Source organism: Ambystoma mexicanum, chromosome 9, assembly GCF_040938575.1.
Source record: "Ambystoma mexicanum isolate Mex_15411 chromosome 9, UKY_AmexF1_1, whole genome shotgun sequence".
NCBI lineage: Eukaryota > Metazoa > Chordata > Amphibia > Caudata > Ambystomatidae > Ambystoma > Ambystoma mexicanum.
In genome coordinates, this window is record NC_090931.1 from 608079861 (window position 1) to 608101196 (window position 21336).

At 48.4% G+C, this 21336-nt stretch overlaps 1 protein-coding gene across 2 annotated transcripts in view; it reads left to right on the forward strand.

The window, feature by feature from the left end:
* EFCAB5 (EF-hand calcium binding domain 5) overlaps nucleotides 1-21336 on the forward strand; it is a 361217-nt gene that overhangs the window by 301046 nt on the left and 38835 nt on the right. For both annotated transcript variants that reach the window (XM_069615250.1, XM_069615251.1), the window contains exons 19-20: nucleotides 13847-14076; nucleotides 16733-16829. In XM_069615250.1, the coding sequence (XP_069471351.1) occupies nucleotides 13847-14076; nucleotides 16733-16829 (327 nt within the window). The remainder of the gene's footprint in view (nucleotides 1-13846; nucleotides 14077-16732; nucleotides 16830-21336) is intronic.

Genomic DNA, 21336 nt, shown 5'->3' on the forward strand with positions numbered 1-21336 from the left:
GCACCATCATTATTCTCAACATGGCCCGTGTGAGGCAGGCTGCCCTGAAGTCTGGCAGCTCGGTGATGCATTGCGGTCGTGGCTCGCCTTCCGAAATGTAGGCCAGGCATCCCGAGTTTTCTTGGCAGCAGCAGTTCTCCTCCTCGGTTGGCATTAGCTTGCAACGATTGCATGTGCACCAGGTGGAGACGCCGTCCATGCGACTAGGCCCAGGGGCTCTTCATCTGTTGATTCGTCCTGCCAACTGCCGTCCGAATCCCCATCGTTTTCGCGTGCTTCCCTTTCCAGTAGTTCCTCCTCGGTATACTCGGGCTCGTACATGTAGGGCATTATTGTAGCCATTGTGTGGTAAACAAAGTAAAATAATTTACCGATCTGGTACAGGTGTTCACACGGGCTACAAGTGGCGAAGGTAGATGACCAGAGCACAGAAACAAGTCACAAAATACTCTAAGTAACACAGAGAGAGGAATGGAATCGAAAATCTGCTGCTGTGTGTTGTGAAACGGTCTGTTTATACTTATTGAGGAAAGAGGCGTCCTGCCATTTCCATGGCGACACGTCATTAGCTGAAGCGCAGCGAATGTTGACACAGATGTGCTTTGGCGTTGGGAAATGGGCGGCACGAGTCTGCTGATGACAGGCTCAGGGGCGGGGGAATTGATTTAGTGCCGCAGAAGCAGGTCAGCCAGGGCGATGCGGCAAGTGATAGGATTATCACAAAATGGTGTCTCCCTGGTGCCTGTTTTCGCGTGCGTTTAATGGACGAAAACTCGGGTAAGGTCCATAGGAAAGTTTTCTAAAATCGAGCCAATTAGGCTTAAAAAAACATGGCCGACCCGTAGGGACAATAAAACCTTTTACTAGACCATGCCTTTAAAACTGGTATTGCTTCTCCTCTACCCGCCTGCGGCAAATCTGAGCAACCTCTGCTCTGCTGTTTGGGTCTAATTGCAATGCTATAATAAGCATCCAATACCTTCAGCTATCCCTCTGCAAATAGCTCCCCTCTCGAACCCTTCTCTCCTCTACCTCTAAATCCCTCAGGATCAGCTGTTTTTCAAAGAAACGAGCTGGGGGTAGATCACTGTCTGCGGCTGGGGCTTCCCTCTGGAACAGCCTCCCTGCCACTCTAAAACTCGAGGAGAACCATCTCCGGTTCCGGAAGCACCTCAAGACCATCCTATTTGCTTCTGCCTTCGCTCCCACTCTCCCCTGCTGATTTGTTCTCTCCTGGCACTGTGCACCTGGCCACCCTCTGTACTCAGGGCCCAGGTACCTGCTCACGCTGCCACCCTCCCGCACTGCCCCTGGGCCACACCTTGCACAGGGGGTCTGTATTTGTACCCATACATTCCCCCCTTTGTTCTTCCTGCACTTATCAGACTTAACCTGTCTGCTGCCTTAAACCTAGCACTTGTCACTTGCTGGCTGCATTACCACTGTTGCCTTTATTTATTGATTTTATTATTATTTATTCTGCTTCTCCTTTGCTCCGCACTTTCCACTACTCCCCTTTCCATGCACTTTTCCCCTCCATCTCTCCCATGCACTTGCACGTTCTCAATGTCATTGGGCCTAGTAAGATCGTTGTTTTTACTTATTTATTTTTTTTGGTTCTCCCCGTTTCCCCTCCCTTGCCTTGTCGCGCTCTGAAACACCTGTGTATGAGCGCGATATAAATAAAATTTCAATTCAATCCTAGAGGTCTACTGACTCCCATTTTCGGCAGGGTTGCCATTTTTAACTTTTCCTCTTTCACAAACACATTTGTGTCTTTGAGGTTTGAAATCAACCTGAACTTGCCCGACCTGCTGGGACTAAGAAAGATATGGAACAGAACCCCTGTTGCTCTAGGGGAACTCTCACAACAGCCCTCTTCCTATAGATTTCCATGATGGCTCTTGTCATGGCTGGTTTCCTAATCTTGCCTCTTGGCATTGGAGTCATGATCATGCTTGATTGTTCTGGAAAGGCTAAGAATTATATCTGGGAGCCCCAATGCACTCTCTAATTTGCCCCAGCGTCTGCACACCACTTCTCCCAGGTAATGGCAAAGTGCAATAGTCCTTCACCTTCCGGTCCACTGTAGCAGCCAGGGCTTTTTGGTGGGAGATTTCGGCCTTCTCTGTCTGCCTCCAAATGACTGGGTCTTGTGGTTAATCCTGGTCTGACTTCCTGCTGGCTGGGTGTGACTCCCGGATCCCAAAGATGTTTTCCTGGAGGCCAAAGAGGTTTGCTTTTTCCTAAGCTTGTCTGCGTGTTTATCTGCCCCCAACACCTATGCACCATGTCTTCCAAAGAGTCCCCAAACAACTTATTCCTTTCAAATGGAATTTTCAGGTCTACAGCCTTTTGGGACTCCTCTGTCAGGCAGTCCATTAGATGGATAGGATGCCTTGCTGTGTTCCTGACGCCATCGTAAGCCAGGTCAGTCAAAATAGGGCACAAACTGTTCAATTTTCCATGGATTTGTGAAGTTTCTTAAAGCCTGAGAGAGCCATCTCAGCCATGTAGGACGCCTGCATGTGCCATGTGCGGGGCTGCATTCCCCTTCCCGTACACAGTCTCCTACAGCCGTGTCCTCTGCTGACATGGAGGGTCTGCATACCAGCCAAAATGACATTGATTTCAACGGTGTCTGTAAGGAAGGATTCTTGGCCCTTCACGGGGTATACCTTAGCCATGAAACAAGGCATTGTGATGTGTTCTGGGGCCTTCAGTTGCTTCAAAATGTTGTCTTTGATGTCAGAAATTAGAGGAAGGCCCATCTTTTGAGAGTGCTGGTATTGCCGGATTTTTGGGATTGAAGAACCGCTTGGGGCAGCAGATTCTGAAAACCCCATGGTTTCCCCTTCCTCCCTATCCAAGTAGTGGCCCTTGGCATCCTCCTGATTTATCTGAGACAGTGGGTATTGTTTTTATCTGAGGAGGAGGAAGTGGGGTCGTCAGAAGATGATGATGATGAACTAGAGGGTCACCTCGTTTTATTTTCATCTTGCCCTCGTGTTCCTGAATGGCCTCTTTCACAATGTCCTTGCCCTCTCACTCTGGGGTAAAGAAAACATGAATTCCAATTTATTTTCCTTTTATCTTATTCCCCTTTCTGTCAACATCAAAGGACTCAGACATGGCGTCCTCCAGAAGTTTTCCTTTCTCCTTTCCAATTCTTATCCAAAACGTCTGCAAAGGCGCGATAAACATACATAGTGAGGAGGCGAATTCGACTTCCGATACTTCACTGCAGAAGATGCAGCAGGCCGGTACCATGATAAACCTACAGGCACCCGTGCCTTATTTTCATACCAAGAACGTGCCTGCGCATGGCCCACGCTCACCCAAAATGGCAGCCCAGCCAAAGACGGAACAAGACCGCCACCCCAGCCGGTACTGCCCGCCTTACCTTCCGACCTGGGAGCAGACCGGCATCCAGCCCGGCGCCACTGAATCACGGTGCTCTGGACCCTCCCTTCATCCTCGCGCCAGCACGCACCTCTGGTCCCCTCAGCCCGCAGGGGCCCCCAAGAGCCCACCACATGAATCAGTGATATTTACGCTCATTTGGATACCTTCGCCTTGCACTGGCTCCAAGTGCATTCCTGCCCTTCCGCCCCCAACCACCTGGATAGAACAACTTCCTAGAGGCCTCAGGTTGTTGCTCCTCAAAGTCCTGCTCCACAGATATCGACATGATGTTTTTTCTGTCCAGAGAACAGGAAAAGTTTTACAGTGAATTATAGGTAAGTAGAGGTATTTACCTTCACGCATGGAGGGGCAAGGGCATAAGGGAACGTTGAAAGGAATGGTTCCTGTGAGGGAGGCGGGGCCTCAAATGTAAGTACTTGCACGAGGAAGAAGGATATGAAGGTGATCTATTCAACGCTATTGCCCCAAAATGTTGTATCAAAAATGCGGAATGCACGTTTTGTGTGTATTCGGCATAGCTGATAAGTTTGAATCCCAAAATGCCGCACTCGGTGAGCGGGGGTGCCCCCAGCTCCGCTAGTTCAGTATTATGGACTGTGGGAGTTGCGGGGGTATCCCCCGCATACACGAAAGGCACAGTGGGGGGACAAAAATCCGAAAAGCTCGAATTACAAATTGTGAGCAAGTGGACTTCGCAATGTTGTAATTCCAGCTTTTTGGATTCGGTCATTTAATGTACATCCGTATTCAACTTGCAGTCACAGGTTTCATTCCTGGGCAGGGCCGACTCATCCTTTCATCCTTCAGCACTCAAAACATTGTGTACCACTAAATTGGCTGTTCAGTACATGCTTATTTTTAGCACTACTGAATGGCTACACTGGAAAGACTCCAAGCGGAGGGAGGGTGTGATGGATGGCTTGTCATCCTGGTAACCCATGTGTGAAACGTGGCTGCAGCCCTAATATGATGCTGAAATAGCACTGGTAGCTATAACTGGGGGTTTCTATTGGCGGATCAGTCGGAGGTTTGCAACCACTCGCAGGACCAGCGATCGTAGTCCACTCGCAGGACCAGCGATCGTAGTCCACTCGCAGGACCAGCGATCGTTGTCCACTCGCAGGACCAGCGATCGTTGTCCACTCGCAGGACCAGCGATCGTTGTCCACTCGCAGGACCAGCGATCGTAGTCCACTCGCAGGACCAGCGATCGTTGTCCACTCGCAGGACCAGCGATCGTTGTCCACTCGCAGGACCAGCGATCGTTGTCCACTCGCAGGACCAGCGATTGTTGTCCACTCGCAGGACCAGCGATTGTTGTCCACTCTCAGGACCAGCAATCGTTGTCCACTCTCAGGACCAGCAATCGTTGTCCACTCTCAGGACCAGCAATCGTTGTCCACTCTCAGGACCAGCGATCATAGTCCACTCTCAGGACCAGCAATCATTGTCCACTCACAGGACCAACGATCATAGTCCACTTGCAGGAGTAGCGATCGTTCTCCACTCGCAGGACCAGCGATCATTGTCCACTTGTAGGACCAGCGATCATTGTCCGCTTGTAGGACCAGCGATCAATGTGCACTCGCAGGACCAGCGACAATTGTACTGACATGGCCTTTATTCAGACGATCTTGTGTGTCTGGCGACGGGGACCCGATTCGTTCTCAATGTAGATGTTTTTCAAACATATGAAGCCTATCTGGTGCGATCTGTACCGGTTACTGGTGACCTTCTGCGTGATATCCGAGTTAATAAATTGTCTTTAATGTTCTGCAGGGCTTTTGACCTTTGTATTTGCATCCTCGCTTGCTGGGCCAGTGGTCTGATGTCCACATCTGTAGGGTTTCAGAGGGTTACTGTTTAACCAAGCCTCCCAAGCTTGAGTGCAGGGCTCCAGATAAGATTTTGAAGTGGGAGTATTTTACCCTGTAGTTTGCAAAGTTGGGCGTAAAATGAATTTTAGGGAGTAAAAAAGTAATTCCCATTGCCAAGCGGGGTATTTTTCAGGTGAATAACAATGTAGTTTATCTCTGAAACAGGTATCTGGTCGTTTCCTATTGTTTGTTGGGAATATTGTTCCCAAAGGTGTTTCTTGGGGGGGGAGGGGGAAGGGGGGAGGGGGTCAGGTGCTGAGACCGCTAAAGCCCCGGTTCTTTTGGTTGTAGACCCGGATAGAAGCTAAGGGGCTACAACCAAAAGGCTAGCTAGCCCTGAGTACAGACAGTCCAGACATTAGCATAGCCCCAGATCCTTTCCAGACCTAGCAACTCCCCTGATTGTTACTCCTTATTTTTTTATGTTGCACACCTAACATCCATAATTCTGCATTGGCATGCAAAAATAACAATGCCACACCCAGGCACACAATCAAGTGTTCGCGTCATAGGTGATTAGTACAGAACAGGGTGAGCCCAGAGGACACTCGGCACAATGGCAGAGCAGAGGGACGTCATTTTGTGGATGCCAGGGGTCGCAACTGCGACCCCTGGGGGACACAGTTGCAACCCCTGGGCACTCCCTTACGACCCCAACTTTTGTTTCATTTTATTTAATTTCTTATTTTCGCAAAAAACAAAATGGGTGCTCCTGGTGTAGTGGGACATCCTGTGGCATAGGGGCCCCCGCAACCCCAGGTCTGGTGGGTTGCCAGCCCAGTTCTCACCCATCCGTGTGAAGGCTGGGCCAGGGAAGCACTCAGGGGTTGGAGCTGACCGTGACATGTTGCACATGTCACATGCCACGATCAGCTCCAACCCCTTCTCCCTCGGCTTCCTTGCTGCTCATATACAGGAACCTCGTGCAGATTCCTGGTTCCGTTTTTGTGAGCAGCAGGGAGGAGCCGAGGGGGCCTGGAAGGACAGACCGAAGCTGCAAGACAAAGGTAAGAAGGCTTTTTTTGTAATATGATGTGTGTTTTGCATGTGTGAAGTGCGTGTCAGATGTATGTATGTGAATGGTGAGTGAATGAGAGGTGATGGGATGTGTGTTTTTGAATGTTCTGCGTGGGTGGGTGTGTGCCTGTGTAGAGAATGTAGAGTGGATGAAGGAGAAGGTGTGAGTGACTGGTGGGTGAATGAGAAGTATGTGATGTGTGTTTTTGAATGTTCTTGGTGGGTGCGTCTGTGCCTTTGTAGAGAATGAAATGAGTGTATGGGTGTGTGTCTGTGTAGAGGATGCAATGAGTGGATGTAAGAGAATGTGTGCGAGTGACTGGTGGGTGAATGAGTATGAATGTGATGGTGTGTTTTTAAATGTTCTGGGTAGGTGGGGGTGTGTGCCGGTGTAACAAACACAAAGGGTGGAGGTAAGAAAAGGTGTATGAGGGAGTGACTGGTGGTGAGTGAATGAGTATGACTGTGAGGGTGTGTTTTTGAATGTTCTGGGTGGGTGGGTGTGCGCCTACCTAAAGAATGTAATTATTATGTTTCCTATAACTTTGTGTAACCCATGCAGTACCGTTCTCTTGCGCTGTGATACCTCCGGGTCTGGGCGCTATACACATCAAATAAATAAATAAAATGCAATGAGTTAATGTACGAGAAGGTGTGAGTGAGTGACTGGTAATGGGTGAATGAGCATACATGTGATAGTATTGTATTGTATTGTATTTTGCATTTATATAGCGCCTTATATACCATTGGTATGGTCTGAAGGCGCTGGTAGGTTGAACGCCCTTGGGAACCGAGGTTCGAGTCAGTAGAGAGGGTGAAGAGAGACAAAAGGTGCGTGTGCGCACAGAGTATGTGTGCAGCTGGTGCGGGGTTATTGTGGTAGCTGCTTCTTAGCGGTAGGTGTGGTGGTTGAGAGGTCAGGAGAATGTGTACGCTCTGGCAGAATTAATCCAGCTCGAGAGTGGCTGCGTTAGGCCTGAGGAGAGACGCCTGGCTGGGGGTGTTAAACCAGCGGTGGTTACTTAGAGTGATGGGGAGTGAGCGGGAGATGTTGATATGAGAACAGTTATACCGAATGGTGTCATAGTATCCCTGTGTTCTATTTGAGTGATGGTGTAAGGAGGAGAGTAGGCGTGAGGTGTGGTATGATGTATGTTCATTCGAATGTTCCCGCATATCAATGCATATTGTGTACGTTCCCCACATTCAGCCGTTCCCCACACTCAGCCGTTCCCCACACTCAGCCGTTCCCCACACTCAGCCGTTCCCCACACTCAGCCGTTCCCCACACTCAGCCGTTCCCCACACTCAGCCATTCCCCACACTCATCAGCCATTCCCACACTCATCAGCCATTCCCACACTCATCAGCCATTTCCCACACTCAGCCATCCGCTCTCCAGACCGTTGTAGGTTACAATCTGGTTCGGTTACTTTATTTATTTTAATATATTTGTTTTAATTTTTTTTATTTTTTTTTTTATTTTTTTGGGGATGATGGTGGTTTAGGGCTGGTTGGTTTTAGGGAAAGAGCCAGGTTTTCAGTAGTTTGCGGAAGGCCGTTAGGTCCTGAGTTCGGCGGATGTGGGGTGGGAGCGAGTTCCATAGGGTTGGGGCCAGGGCTGAGAATGATGCTCCGCCTAACCTGACTGAGTTTGTTTTAGGAATTACTAGGAGGCCGGCTGAGCTTGATCTAAGGGTGCGGGTGGGGTGATAGGGTATTAGCTTTTTTTGAAGATAATAGGGTCCAGTTTTATGTAGAGCTCGGTGGGTGAGGCATAGGGTTTTGAAAGCTACCCTGCGGGCTACTGGAAGCCAGTGCAGTGTTTTAAGGGCTGGGGATACGTGGTCCCTTGGACCGAGCGCGAGAAGCACTTTGGCTGCTGCGTTTTGTGCTCTTTGTAGTTTATTCAGTTGGTAGGCATGAATTCCGAGGTACAGGGGGTTACCATAGTCCAGTCGGGATATGACGATTGATTGGACCGCGGAGACTCTGTTAGGGAATGAGAGATAAGGAAAGATGCGCCTAAGGTTTTTGAGGTGGTAGTGGCAGGACTTAGAGACATTGTTGACTTGGCGCGAGAGTGTTAGGTCGGAGTCCAGGGTGCACCCAAGATTTTTTACTATGTTAGAGGGGGTCGGTGAGATGCCCATGGTGGGTGGCCAGGGTAGTGGGTGCGGAAGAAAATCTGAGTTGCCGCAGACCATGATTTCTGTTTTGGAGGGGTTTAACAGGAGGTGGCTTTGGGTCATCCAGCGCTCGATGTTGAGGAGGCAAGAGGTCAGGTCTGGTTGGGAGTTGGGTTTCGCGTTCAGGAACTTTAGAATTAGTTGAGTGTCATCTGCGTAATTGTAACATAGGATGTTGTGAGCACGAATTATTGGTGGGAGGGTGATCAGGTAGAGATTGAACAGGAGGGCGGATAGACATGCTCCTTGTGGGACTCCTGTGTCAACTGGTCGGGCTTGTGATGTAAAGTTGGAGAGTGTCGTTATTTGGTGTCTGTCTTTGAGGAATGAGGCTATCCATTTAAGGGCGGTTCCACGGATTCCTAGGGAGTGGAGGCGGTCAAGGAGTATAGAGTGATTGATCGTGTCAAAGGCGGCTGATAGGTCGAGAAGGATTAGTGCGGCGCATCCTGCAGAGTCAGCAGTCATTTTTAGGTCATCCCAGATCGAGGTTAGGGTGGTTTCAGTTCCATGGCAAGATCTGAATCCTGATTGGGCGGGGTCTAGGAGATTGTTGGCTTCAACAAAGGCGTTTAGTTGGGAGTAGGCTGTTCGGTCAATGAGTTTTGCAAGGAACCTGGTGTTAGAGATCGGGCGGTAGTTTTTTGGTTCGAGAGGGTCGAGTGAGGGTTTTTTAATCAGAGGTTTGACGTACACTAATTTGAATGCATCTGGAAAGATACCGGAGGAAAGGGAGGCGTTTATGATAGATCTTGCGTGTTCTCCTGCGCAGGTGGAGGCAAAGATTTCTTTAAGGGTTGTGGCTGGGCAAAGGTCTAGTGGTGATCCAGATGGCTTGCGGTCGGATAGGAGTTTGAGAAATTGTTCTGGTGATATTGGACTGAAGGATTCGAAAGTTGGTTGCGTAGTGGTCGTAGTTGGGGGACTGGCTGGTACGGGCTGAGGATTGCCTGGTGGTTGTAAGAGAGCCTGTTTGGTGGTCAGAGATTTTGTCCTTTCAATGGCCGTTGAGTAGAAATGGAGGGAGAGTGAGTCACATAGTGATTGTGACGCGGTCGGGATGGTTGTGTTGCATGCCGGTTTGGTGAATTCGGAGATAATTTTGTGAAGTTCTTTGCATGGGTTTTTGCAGTTTAGGATTCGTGAGTTGTAGTGGTTTTTTTTTGCTTTCCGGATTTCGGCTTTGTACTGGTACAGGTGTTGTGCCAAGGTGGTCCTGCTGTCTTGGGTTTTCTCTTTATGCCATTTGCGTTCTAGGTATTTGTAATGTCGTTTAGTGTTTTTTAGCTCAGGAGTGAACCATCTGGGGAAAAGGCCAAGTCGGGTTGATGGTTTGCACGAGGGGGTCAGGCGCATCAGGGATGAGTTGAGCCATGAATCAAAGGCCTCAGGGGTTAGTTGATTGTTGAGATGGCAGGTAGGTTGTGGGGACTGGAGGAGTGCCTCGGCTAGGTCCGGGGTGATTCTTCCAGCTTTTGCTTTGAATGTTCTGGATGGGGTTTGGTGTGTGCCTGTGTGGTGAATCCAGTGTCAGTGAATGTGAGAGGCGATGTATGGGTGAGTGTGATTTATGGGTTAAAGGGGATGCATGTGTGTGTAAGGCCCTGGGAGACTAGGAGTCACTGGAGCATTTTTGCCACATCCTTTATTGACTTTGCATGTTTTACTGGTATTTTTGCTCACTGTGGCATGACCTTTATTACTCGGCATCTTTAAAAAAAGCAGGCATGATAAGTAGTGTTTCCTCCCTAGATCGAGGTTTTGGTGTAACGGCCTGTATATTCTTCACTGTAGCATGACTTTTTATTAACTGATCATCTATGATGAATCACGCATGATAAGAGTTCTTATAGGTCTAGACTGGCTTACATTGGAACCAGTTTGGACAGGTTTTAATATTGTGAGATGTCACTTTTAATGGCCAAACCAATGCAAGTATGTACTGAATAGGAGTACTGGCATATATTGACAGAGCTAGTTTTGTGCCCAGTGCCAGTAATGATACTATAGAAGAACGCCTTAAAGCGAACATAAATATGGTCTTATATGGGAATACTAGCATATGTTGATGGAGCCAGCATGGAAATGTTTGGGCACAGCCAGCATAACAATGTTTTTTTTATACTGGCATATATTGCAGGAAACAGCATGAGAATGCATTGGGAAATGCCCTTTGCACTTTTGGTGACTTGCATTTATTGTACTTTTTTTCATGATTTACCCGACACCCTACAAAACCGATTGTTGGCCTTTTACTCACATTTTCCCAGAAAGTGTGCTGTGTAATGCACCATTTTAACCAATTATTCAAAACATTTACTCTGGAGAGAGGGAGAAGAATTCTCCCTCCTCCGCCCCAAATCTATTTTTGTTAGTTTGGGCTCCCTCACTATGCTCAGTCTGTATATTTGTGGACCAGGCAGCACCCCCTTCTCTCTATGTTATGTTAAAGATTTAAGCTTTGATTGATTTTTTTTTTACTTTTGTCACTTGCAGTAGTGCATGTCCCTGCAGCGGCATAATCATCATGTACATTCCGCACACATGGTGGTCTGGACCGGCCTGCAGTGTGGCGTGCCCTGTGGTTTGTTGAGGAGCTGGGGGGGGGGGCACAGCATGGCTCGCAGGGGAGCTGCACATTTTGTGCTTTGCCATTGGGCACCACTGGGTCTGACAAAGGGGTAGTGTGCAGTGCGCGCCTTGAAGTCTGCCAGTGAGTCCCCAGGTGAGAAGCAACTTGTGGGTGTTTTCAATTATAAATACACTGTGTGTTGCTATGGATTTAGGCATGCATCAATGATATTACATTAAATGGTGTTTCTTTTCAGTATTCTGGCACCCAGTATTACACTTAGATAATAAAAAATATGGGGGTGTCTTGGGTATATTCAAAGAACCTTTCCCAGGTATAATACTCCAGCAAAGATAACATTATCAGGTCCACTCCCCTCCGTGCACGCAGACCAGTCTAATAGGTTTCTATCGCAGTGGTAGCTGACTCATAGATACATATTTTAAACGAGGGAATTTTGTTGATACTAAATCCTGGTCAATTATTTAATTTTCAGGCCTTGCTCGTGCAGAATTTTTCTCCTGGTTAAACAGCAGTGCACGCCTGTCCTTGTCAGTGATTATTTGGCTTGTTTAACACAGCAACGCCAGAGATAACACGTACGTCTGTGTCCATTGATCTATAGATGTTTCATACATTGCTGTAGCCTGCGATACAGATTTCGGTTACCCTGTTAAAAATACTGCATTATGTATGTCTTACATATGGACCCCACGTCGAATCTGGAAAATGACATTCCCCAAACGTGTAATTGTGGACAAATCATGCCTCCCTCTGTGCCTCAGTTCTTATATCTCACTGAAATGAGATCACCTTGAAACACGGGGGCTTGATGCATCTAAAAAATCTGAAGATCGTTTGCCATCACTTCATGTGATGTTACTTGGGGGGTGCGCTACAATTACATCACTTCCTGTGATGTCATCAAAGGGTAAAGGGTTGTGTGATGTCACTTCCTCTACCCCAGGCATTTTGGTGAAATGACGTCCCTGGCAGAGCAGAGCGAGGTTCATGGGCACAGAGTATGTGAAGCACGTGGAGCAGGCAGTGCAGGGAAGACCAAGTGATTAGGTCTCTTACCTTTCCTTTGGCCAGATTCTCTGGTACCTCCCCAGCCCCTTCCCTCAAACTTGTAACCTCTGTGTCCTCTTCGATACAGACCTGGTATCAATGCACCAGTAAATGCAGTTAAGAAATGTGTCTTTAAACACATGAGATTATTGAGACCAAATGGTCTTTTTCTTCTACTGCCTCAAAGCATTGTGCTGGTCATCGCGGTGGTTTTAAGTCTTGAATACTGTAATACCATCTACACCAGTCTCCCTGCTGAGGACCGGCAGAAACAATCTGCTCGATGAAACAAGCAGGTGACTTTTTAAGGGTTCCATGTAATAATGTCGCCACAAAAATCTCGCAGAAAAATGGCAGTTTTTTGTGGCGACATTATTGCATGGAACATGCGGGGGACACCCCGCAATCCCCAAATTTATTTATTTATTTGCCCCTGTCCCCATATATATGGTCACCCATATAATATCGCCACAACCTTTTCCCGGCGATATTATTTACGGCGACCATACATATGGGGATAATATTACCTGATACCTTTTTAAGATTCTATTTATGACCCACAAAGCCAACCATGGCCGCGCGCACTCTTATCCGACCAAGGTACTACCACACTACCAGGCACCGAAGGTCAGCTTCCCATATCCTGCTGGCCTCTCAAACATGCACACTACTGGAGTAAAGTACTCCTGCATCATGGATCCTACCTCTGGAACGCACTACCGGTACAACGTTCTTTCATCGGCAGTGTTTTTTTGGATGGGCTTTTTGCCAATTTATTTTTTGGGGGAAACGCATTGAAAAATATAGGGGGTTGTGGGTAAGAGTATATAAGCGGTGGGTCAGGTCGGGAATAGTGTCCCTTTAATAGGGGAGAGAGGGTTTTGGGGAACCCCCAAAATAAAAAATTAATATTTTAATTAGTTTTTTCGAGAAATAAATGTCAGCAAAAACCATTGAAAAACACCCTGTCGGTGAATGAACATAGAACCCTCACTACCACCACATCTCCCCCTCTTACCTGACCGCATGACGTTTTTCCGAGCACTGGGCTCCCTTGTTACTCGCTGCTTAGGGACCTTACATTTTCCTGATCTACTTTGGATCCCTCCTCCCTTTCTTTTTACTTTCTAGCTGCAGCACTCAGAAGTGACGGCAAGGTGGCATATATCACTATACAAAAACCACAAATAAAAAGTAACAATGCAACAGGAGGATTTGGGCTGAAAAATCTGCAAGAGGGCCTTTAGACTATGGCTGCAGAAATGCCCTCTTTCTCTTTCTTTCTTAGTCCTTTCTCAAGTCCTTCCTTTGTTTCTTAATCCCACCAAACACAATTGCTCTTTGTTTTTGTAATTATAGGCCCTACCTTCAATGTTTTTAAATGTGCAACTCAAATTATATCTTCAACGTCCTGAAAAGATTATAGGGTCAAAAGCTTTAAAACTTTTTTTTTAATGTTACAGGGAGTACAGGGCACAGAGTGTATAGTAAGAACAGTAATGTCGGTACAAGCTGTCCTTGTGCCTCATGGATAGAGACCACAGTGCATAGGGAGCAAAGCACAGATTCCAGACATTCCCACACATGCTCGCTTGCCACCCAGTTACACCATGTAGAAAGCAGAGAGCATTGTCAACAGAGTGTACACATTTTTACGGCCAGCAGTTCTTAACGCCTGCCTTTTACCCCCACAGAGGCAGAGCGCATTGGTGAAGCGAGCCGCCTGGGGGTCCTGTTCCACAGGTTCATGCTCCAGGACCTGCGGGAGTGTGTGCAGAAGCTCGACTACCAGTCCTTCGCTGAGCTCAAGAGCTACAAGGAGCCTCCCACTATGATCCACAACATCCTGAGGGCGGTGCTGCTACTCTTCAACCCGCACTGGGCAGAGTCCGAGGAAGTGGAGAGCTGGAGCCAGTGCAAACTGGTGAGCTGCGGGAGTGTGGCGCGGGGCGGCGGGCACGAGTCAAGGCCGCTGTGGCGGGGGGGGCCCAAGTAGGTAGTCGCTGAGCAGAGACGTTTCCAACTGGTGAGGCTGGAACCACTGATAACATGTGTGTGAGGATTACCGCACCAACTGGGAGAGCGGTAGGGTAACTACCAGAGTAATTGCAAAACCGGGGCCTGAGAAAGGGGCTTGGAATCAATGCACAGGCTGACAGAGGGTGAAAGGGAGGGGCAGGGGTTGCCGTTGCAAGTTGGTGAGCAGGGAGTGGTGGGAGTGACCGAAGACAGTTCAACTGATGACACTGTAGGATGTAGGGAGTGCCCATTGCTGGGGACGGGAAGGGAGGGGCACCTGGCTCTGATGCACACTGTAGTGTGGAAGGGGTGGAGTAGAGACAATTGAAGCCTGAAGATCATCACCAGATGTCTCCAGTGCAAACTGGTAAGGTGAGGGTGGAGTTAGCCCAAACTGGTGAGAATGATCATCAGCAGATGCATCAGTGCAAACTGGTAAGATGAGGATGGAGTTAGTCTAAACTGGTGAGAATGATCATCGGCAGATGCATCAGTGCAAACTGGTAATATGAGGGTGGAGTTAGTCCAAACTGGTGAGAATGATCATCGGCAGATGCATCAGTGCAAACTGGTAAGATGAGGGTGGAGTTAGTCCCAACTGGTGAGAATGATCATCGGCAGATGCATCAGTGCAAACTGGTAAGATGAGGGTGGAGTTAGTCCCAACTGGTGAGAATGATCATCGGCAGATGCATCAGTGCAAACTGGTAAAATGAGGGTGGAGTTAGTCCCAATTGGTGAGACACAGGGAAGCTGGAGCCAGAGCTCACTAGTGCGGCTAGCGGGAATGTTGGGGAGGGGACAAGAAGGTGTTAACAAGTGCGAGTTGGGTTGTGCACATGGAACCCACTGCAAACATCTGAGACTTTGGTGGTTGCGGCGATCTCTGTGCAGTGCAAAGCGATGAGACTGCGGTGTGGCAGGGAGTGAGGGGGTGAATGGAGCCAGTACTAACCGATCACACTACTCTGGCAGGCAGCTGCATCAAGTACAAACTGGAAACCATTTGGGCAGAGGTGTTTCTAGGGAGTGGGCGGGGGTGGGGGGGTATAGCCTCGGGTCTTTTGGTTGTAGCCCCGGATAGAAGCTGAGGGGTTACAACCAAAAAGGCTAGCTAGCCCCCAGTCCTAACAGTCCCAAAATTAGCATAGCCCCCGATCTTTTCCTGACCTAGCAGACCCCTGCATTTGGGTATGCCTGGACCCAGTAAAAACTGGTTGTGAAACAAGCATTGGTAAAGGCAACGGTTTTGGCTCTTCTATGTACAGAGATTAACTTTTCTGTTATTATTGTTTTAACATTACAACTTTTGTATATTAGAATTTTCTACAAACCATCACACTAACATGAATAACTCATTACCACTGGCCTTTAAATTTTCGATACAAAAGCAACAACAACAAAATCGCCTACCAATTACACTGGGTAACTTGTACCACGGCAAAACGATTGTCTTTACCCATGTCAGTGAAGAAACCCGAGTCAGTCAGAAGCAGTCGATCGCCAAGTTCATTCTCAGACAGAGGCGCAAGATGTAGAATTTAAAATGGGTATTTTGAGCAAACAGAGAGACGTCCATAAATCGGAGTCTTGGGTGGAAGTCGGTTTATTACCATTTAGCAGCTGTCACCTGACTCATCGGCGTAACCTCCTGAACACCAAGAAACCCCTGTGAGGTAGAGGTGGCTGTTGGGGCGCCCTGTTAGTTCTACACCAACTCGCTTTAGGAAGCTTGCGTGCAACTTTAGCAGTTTAATAGCAACTGCAATGTCCTCATTGTACATAGGCCTGTTGTTTTTGGAGTCTGGGAATGGCTGTTCTAAATCCCTGTCATGTGAAATTAAGATATCACAGAGTATGTGCGACTGTTGATGTTTCTGGCATATAGATAACCACTCACAGATTCTCGGGAGGATTGCTCCGGGGCAACGTGCTCACCATGGACGCAAGAAGACCAAAGCAACACAGGTTCGATCCCCGGCTCCGCGCTTAGAAACCTCTGCGTTTTAAGCGTCTTATAAATAACCAATCATATCATCGCAGGTACCAAACTCACTAATAATACTGGTTTCTGTCTCACATGGGTGAAATAACTGGTGAGGCAGAAGAATGTGTAATGTGCTCAGAGCAAAGAGGGACAAAGTAGAGTCAGTGTAGAGTCTTTGTATAGAAGCAGCACTGGAGGAGCAAGTGCCAAGTAGTGGGGACGGCTGACATTGTTGCCAGCCGCCATATCTGGAACAGGGGAAGGAGCTAATTTTGCTTTTGGAGGGCTTCGTCTCTCTCAGGGGTTTGCAGCCATTGGCTCTCCAGATGTTTTGGACTATAAATCCCACCGGCCAGCACAGTAAATGGTGAGGAATCACAGGAGTCGTAGTCCAAAACATCTGGAGAGCCACAGGTAGCAGACCTCTGTTCCATCCACTCACAAAATGCCTCCACTGCAAGGTTCCCCATCATGCTTTCTGGTTGGCTGCTCAGTTTCCATGTGTCTCGTGCACTTAGCTTCCTTTGCAAGGCTGTGATCTAAAGCTCCAATTTTTCTGTGTTTTCTTTTGCAGAAAGTGAACACAAACCTGGTGCGTCGGATCACCACCTTCGACCCAACAGCCCGTTCTGTACAGGTGCACCCAGAGCTTGTTGCCAAGTACATCAAAGGTAAATAGCCACGGTTCCGCTTTTGATTTGTGTACTGTTAACCGAGCAGTGTATTGAGGGGTTAACGTAGACAACCTAGCACCTGGGAGTTCAATCAGAGGTGTGACGGAGTCGCCTACCTGGTTCTGGAGACTACTAGTGCAGTGACTCAGGGGGCCGGTGCCAGCCGAGCCGGTGGAAGTTGAGCCTGGAGGCAGTAAGGGGTGTGTTCCAGAGTCACCTTACCCTGGTCCCCAGCATATGCTGGGGTATGGTCGCATTGCCTCACCACATACCAGTCCTGGGGGGTCCAGTTCCTCCCCACCCCTCCACCAGCCCAACAGCACAGACCAGCCTAGATGCTTAAACCCTGACTGAAATTGTTGTTAAAATCAGCAAAGGAAAGAAAACACTTGCCCTTCCCAACTGAAAGAGTCTTCCCTAGCCAGGTCCAAAACTAAAAAAGCCTTTCCCTATAAGAGAGCCTTTTTCTCTATGAACGATGAAGGTAGTGCATACATTGCTGCGGTTACTTGTTAACTCTGCACATCAAAGGAAATATTTTTAAAGAACTTCGGACCTGTGACAAAAACTGCGGCACTGCAAACACAATTTGAAACCCTGTGGCTTCCCTAACATGAGAAACTGACACTGTGTAAGCCTTTCACTCAGGGCAGCACCTGTGAGTGGTAATTGAATGAGGGATGGGATTGGCTATCTTTCCATAGCTCACCTAGGGTTGTCTTGGGCGTAGCGGGTGAGACCAAGCATATATCTGGATTTGGAAGGTCCTCCCTTGGCCATCCCTCAGGCCTCTTACACTGAGCTGCAGGGCTGTGGTGTGGTCAGCATGTGAATTAAGGTTTGGTGATCCTCGGGGTAAGGTTTCTAAGAAGTGCTTGTAACATTGAGCGAGCAAGGAAAGTTTCTGTGAGGGAAATTCACTGGCTGGCGAACAATTGAGTTGTACTGTGCTCTCTGTGTCAGGATTTTTAGGATCTCTACCCCCCCGACCTCCCTTTTACAACATAAACACTTTTTCATGGACAGCCCGCTATGAGAAAAAACAGACTAACACTAGAGCAGTATACCTAACGTGTCCCAATAGAATGGTTAGGCAGGGTCAGGTAATTACTGACCCTCACACACCTGTCAGGATTAGTCAGGCGAGTACAAAGGCAGCGAATATGGCAAGGGAAATGTGCACCCAGGAACAACGACTCAGGTATGCTAGAACCCAGGAGTGCAAATAGAGTGTGACATCAAAACCAATATATGAAAAGGGATGTGGGGTAAGCACCTGACCGCGAGGAAAGTCGGCAAGCACCTTACCCCCAATTGCTGTTACAGGTACTGACAGCGCTAAACCCACGTGGAGGGCCAGCAATGACAGGATCTGTGTACTAACACTCTTGATGGTATTACATAAGGGAACTTAAGAACTGTACTCACGAGGACGAGATACACCTCTTGAATGTCAGCTAGCCCACGAATCCTGTTGATGAATCTGGGACCCAGAAAAGGCTATAACAGCAATGGGAGAAGTAGGGAGGTCCAGAGGACAAGGGCTGAAGGCAGCCGGAATGAGGCAGGCTGCCGGGCAGGGAGCCCAGAGGACAAGGGCTGAGGCTGGGAATCAGCAGAGCGAGATCCGCTGCAATGTAGAGAGCCCGGCAGGGCAAGGGCGGAGACTGGAAGGCAGCAGAGCGTGATCCGCTGCTATGTGGAGAGCCCGCAGGGCAAGGGCGGAGGCTGGAAGGCAGCAGAGTGAGATCCGCTGCAATGTGGAGAGCCCGGAGGGCAAGGGCGGAGACTGGAAGGCAGCGGAGCGTGATCCGCTGCAGAAAACTAAATACCTAAGTTGGAATAGGGATTACAAATTAGTGGGGAAAACATAAGCATTCACACAGGAGCTAGCTACCACCGCACACCACACCTAATGATCAAATGGGAAATGGATGCAGAAGTGCAATGGAAAACATGGAATGGATCCTCTAGAAAGTAAGGATCAGGAGCAGGGAAAAAACGAAATAACCTATGCAAACTTCTCCCTAACCCTCCAAGGAAAAGACAGGAAACTAAACTAAGAGGAAGGCTAAGGCAAATGGGTAACAGCAGCAAAGGACAGAGTCAAAGAAATATAGAACACAGACAAACTGGGCTGCATCTAAAAGGGGAAAGCACTGAGAATTGCTGCCTGCAAACAGGGGAAGACAAAAAGGGAAATCAAGGGAGCAGAAATCAATTAGCGCATGAATCCGAAATTCAGGGCGGAGGAAACAAGAAAACAGGAACAAGGAAGTAGGTACAAAGGCAAGGAACCAGGAACCAGGGACTAGTCAAAAACAGGAACACTGCAAACGATGACCAGCGCTGGACTGAAGTAAGACTGAGGCTTTTAAAGCTGCTTAACGAGCACACGCCTCGGGTGTGCTGATTGCTGCACCTGCAGCCACAGCTGTTACCTATCCTCCACCCAACCTTGTCCTGCAAGGGTGGAGGTGGAGCAGTGGGCCAGGCATTCTGGGAAGCATAGTCATTTGGTTAAAGAAGCATGCTGGCTGCCAAAAACCTGGAATGGATCCGGAAGGGAAGTAGCCTGGAAAATAGGGATTTAGCGCTCCCACTTCATCACTGCACTGTAGCATAATGTTCAAAGGAAAAGTCCAGTAGGGAATAAACCCCAAATCATGCCCCCAAGCGGTGGGAACGGGAGCGAAGGGAGCGAGTCGTGACAGTATGCCCCCTCCTACGGCCGTCTTCTTTCCATGATGGAAGCGCTTTTTCTTTGGAGGTGGCACTGATGGAAATGGTGGTCTGTGGACAAAGGCAGATGGACTTCCATGATAGGAGTGTTTTGTCTTTGGAGGTGGTACTGCTGGAAACGGTGGTTTCTGATGAGGAAGAGACACATGGTTCGAAGAAAGGCATGAAGGACTTGCAGGACCAGAAGCAGAGTTGGAAGGTCCAGGAAGCTCAGTCACTGGGAGTGGACCCTTATAAGTCTTTGAGGAGAGAGGCAGGCTGGTGCAAGGTGCCTTAGGCAATGGTAGAAGTTCTGTTAGCCTTTCTGCCGAGAGTGGACATGCGGGAGGTGAGGAAAATGCTGGCTTCAGGAAAGGTTTATGCTCAGCCATTAAAGAAGGTGGTGGCTGAGGTAGAGGTTCAGAATTCCTTCTGCCATCCATCTGGGAAAAGGCTTTTGGTTGAAAGTGACTTAGGTTTGACTGCACATGTTCTACGCCTTGGAGACCTGAAAGTCCAATGGGTTGTACAAGGCTAGTACTCCTGGTGACAGTCGTGTAGCCACCTTGTTTCACGTGGGATACCACAGCAGGGATGTTTGGCATCCTGATAGGTGTGATAGACGCAGTACTTGGTATTTCAGGCAGACTCGCAGAAGGAGCAATAACAGACACATCTTGAACTGCAGCAGTCATTCCCTTCCTTTGGCTACTAGCACCCGACTGGTGCTTCTTGGCGGAATTCTGTTGCACAAGTCCTGTAGGTAGTACGCCGGTCTGCACCACCCCTTGTGCACACCCAAGTGAGTGGTTCTGACTCACCACTTGGTCCAGCTTGATGACTCTGAAGCGGGAGCTGGCAAAAGTCTCAAACTCTGATGCTGCATCTTTAGGAGGCACTGATGCTAAAATGAAGCAGTTGGAAGAATCGTCTTGTGGAAAAGGCAGGCATTCTGGTGCTCCTCCTGAAGCAAAAGAAAGGCAGGCTAGACGTTCATTGACTGTAAATGGTTGGGATTCAGGAGGAATCGCTGGCGCAGAAGAAAACACAGCCGAATATTTTGGTGTAGACAGGTATACCTCTGATATTGGCAGCGAGGCTATGCAGGATACAGGTGTCTCATGAACTGAAGGCAAATACTCAGTATACTCCGGGACTGAAGACATGCTCTTTTGATGGACTACCGGAGGCTCTAAAGCTGAAGGATGATCTGCAGGATGAGTCACTGTAGCTGAAGACAGGCAGGTCAGGGGAAACCTTGAGGCTGAAGGCATGCAAGCTGGAGCAATCTCGGTGGCTGGATACAAACATGTCCAGGTCTTTGGGACTGGCTCTTGAGTAAATGGCAGACATGGCAGCGGTTCATTGGTTGAAGACAGGTGTGCCAAAGATGACGGCAGGGCTGTGGATTGAATTATAGATGAGTCAATGGTTGTAGGAGGACAGACAGAAGTCTCAGAAGTTGACAGACCCATCAGTGGCTCAGGAATGAAGGGCACCTTTAGGGCAGTAGACTCCTTGGCACCAGTAACCAAAGACTGAGCTGTACCCTTGCAGTCCCTTTCTTTAGTGGGTGACACAGAGTCTTTTTTTTGTAGAAGTCCAAATCAATCAGTGGAATCACCATAGTAAAGTCTCTGTTAATCAGGATTTCGTCTATTGTCCATTCCTCTGTTTTAGCTTCTGAAAGAGGCAGATTATCAATCAACAGTTCAGGAACCGCCTGACGGTTCTTTGGTTCAGTATACTGTGGAATGAGTCCATCAGAACATGAAATCTGTAC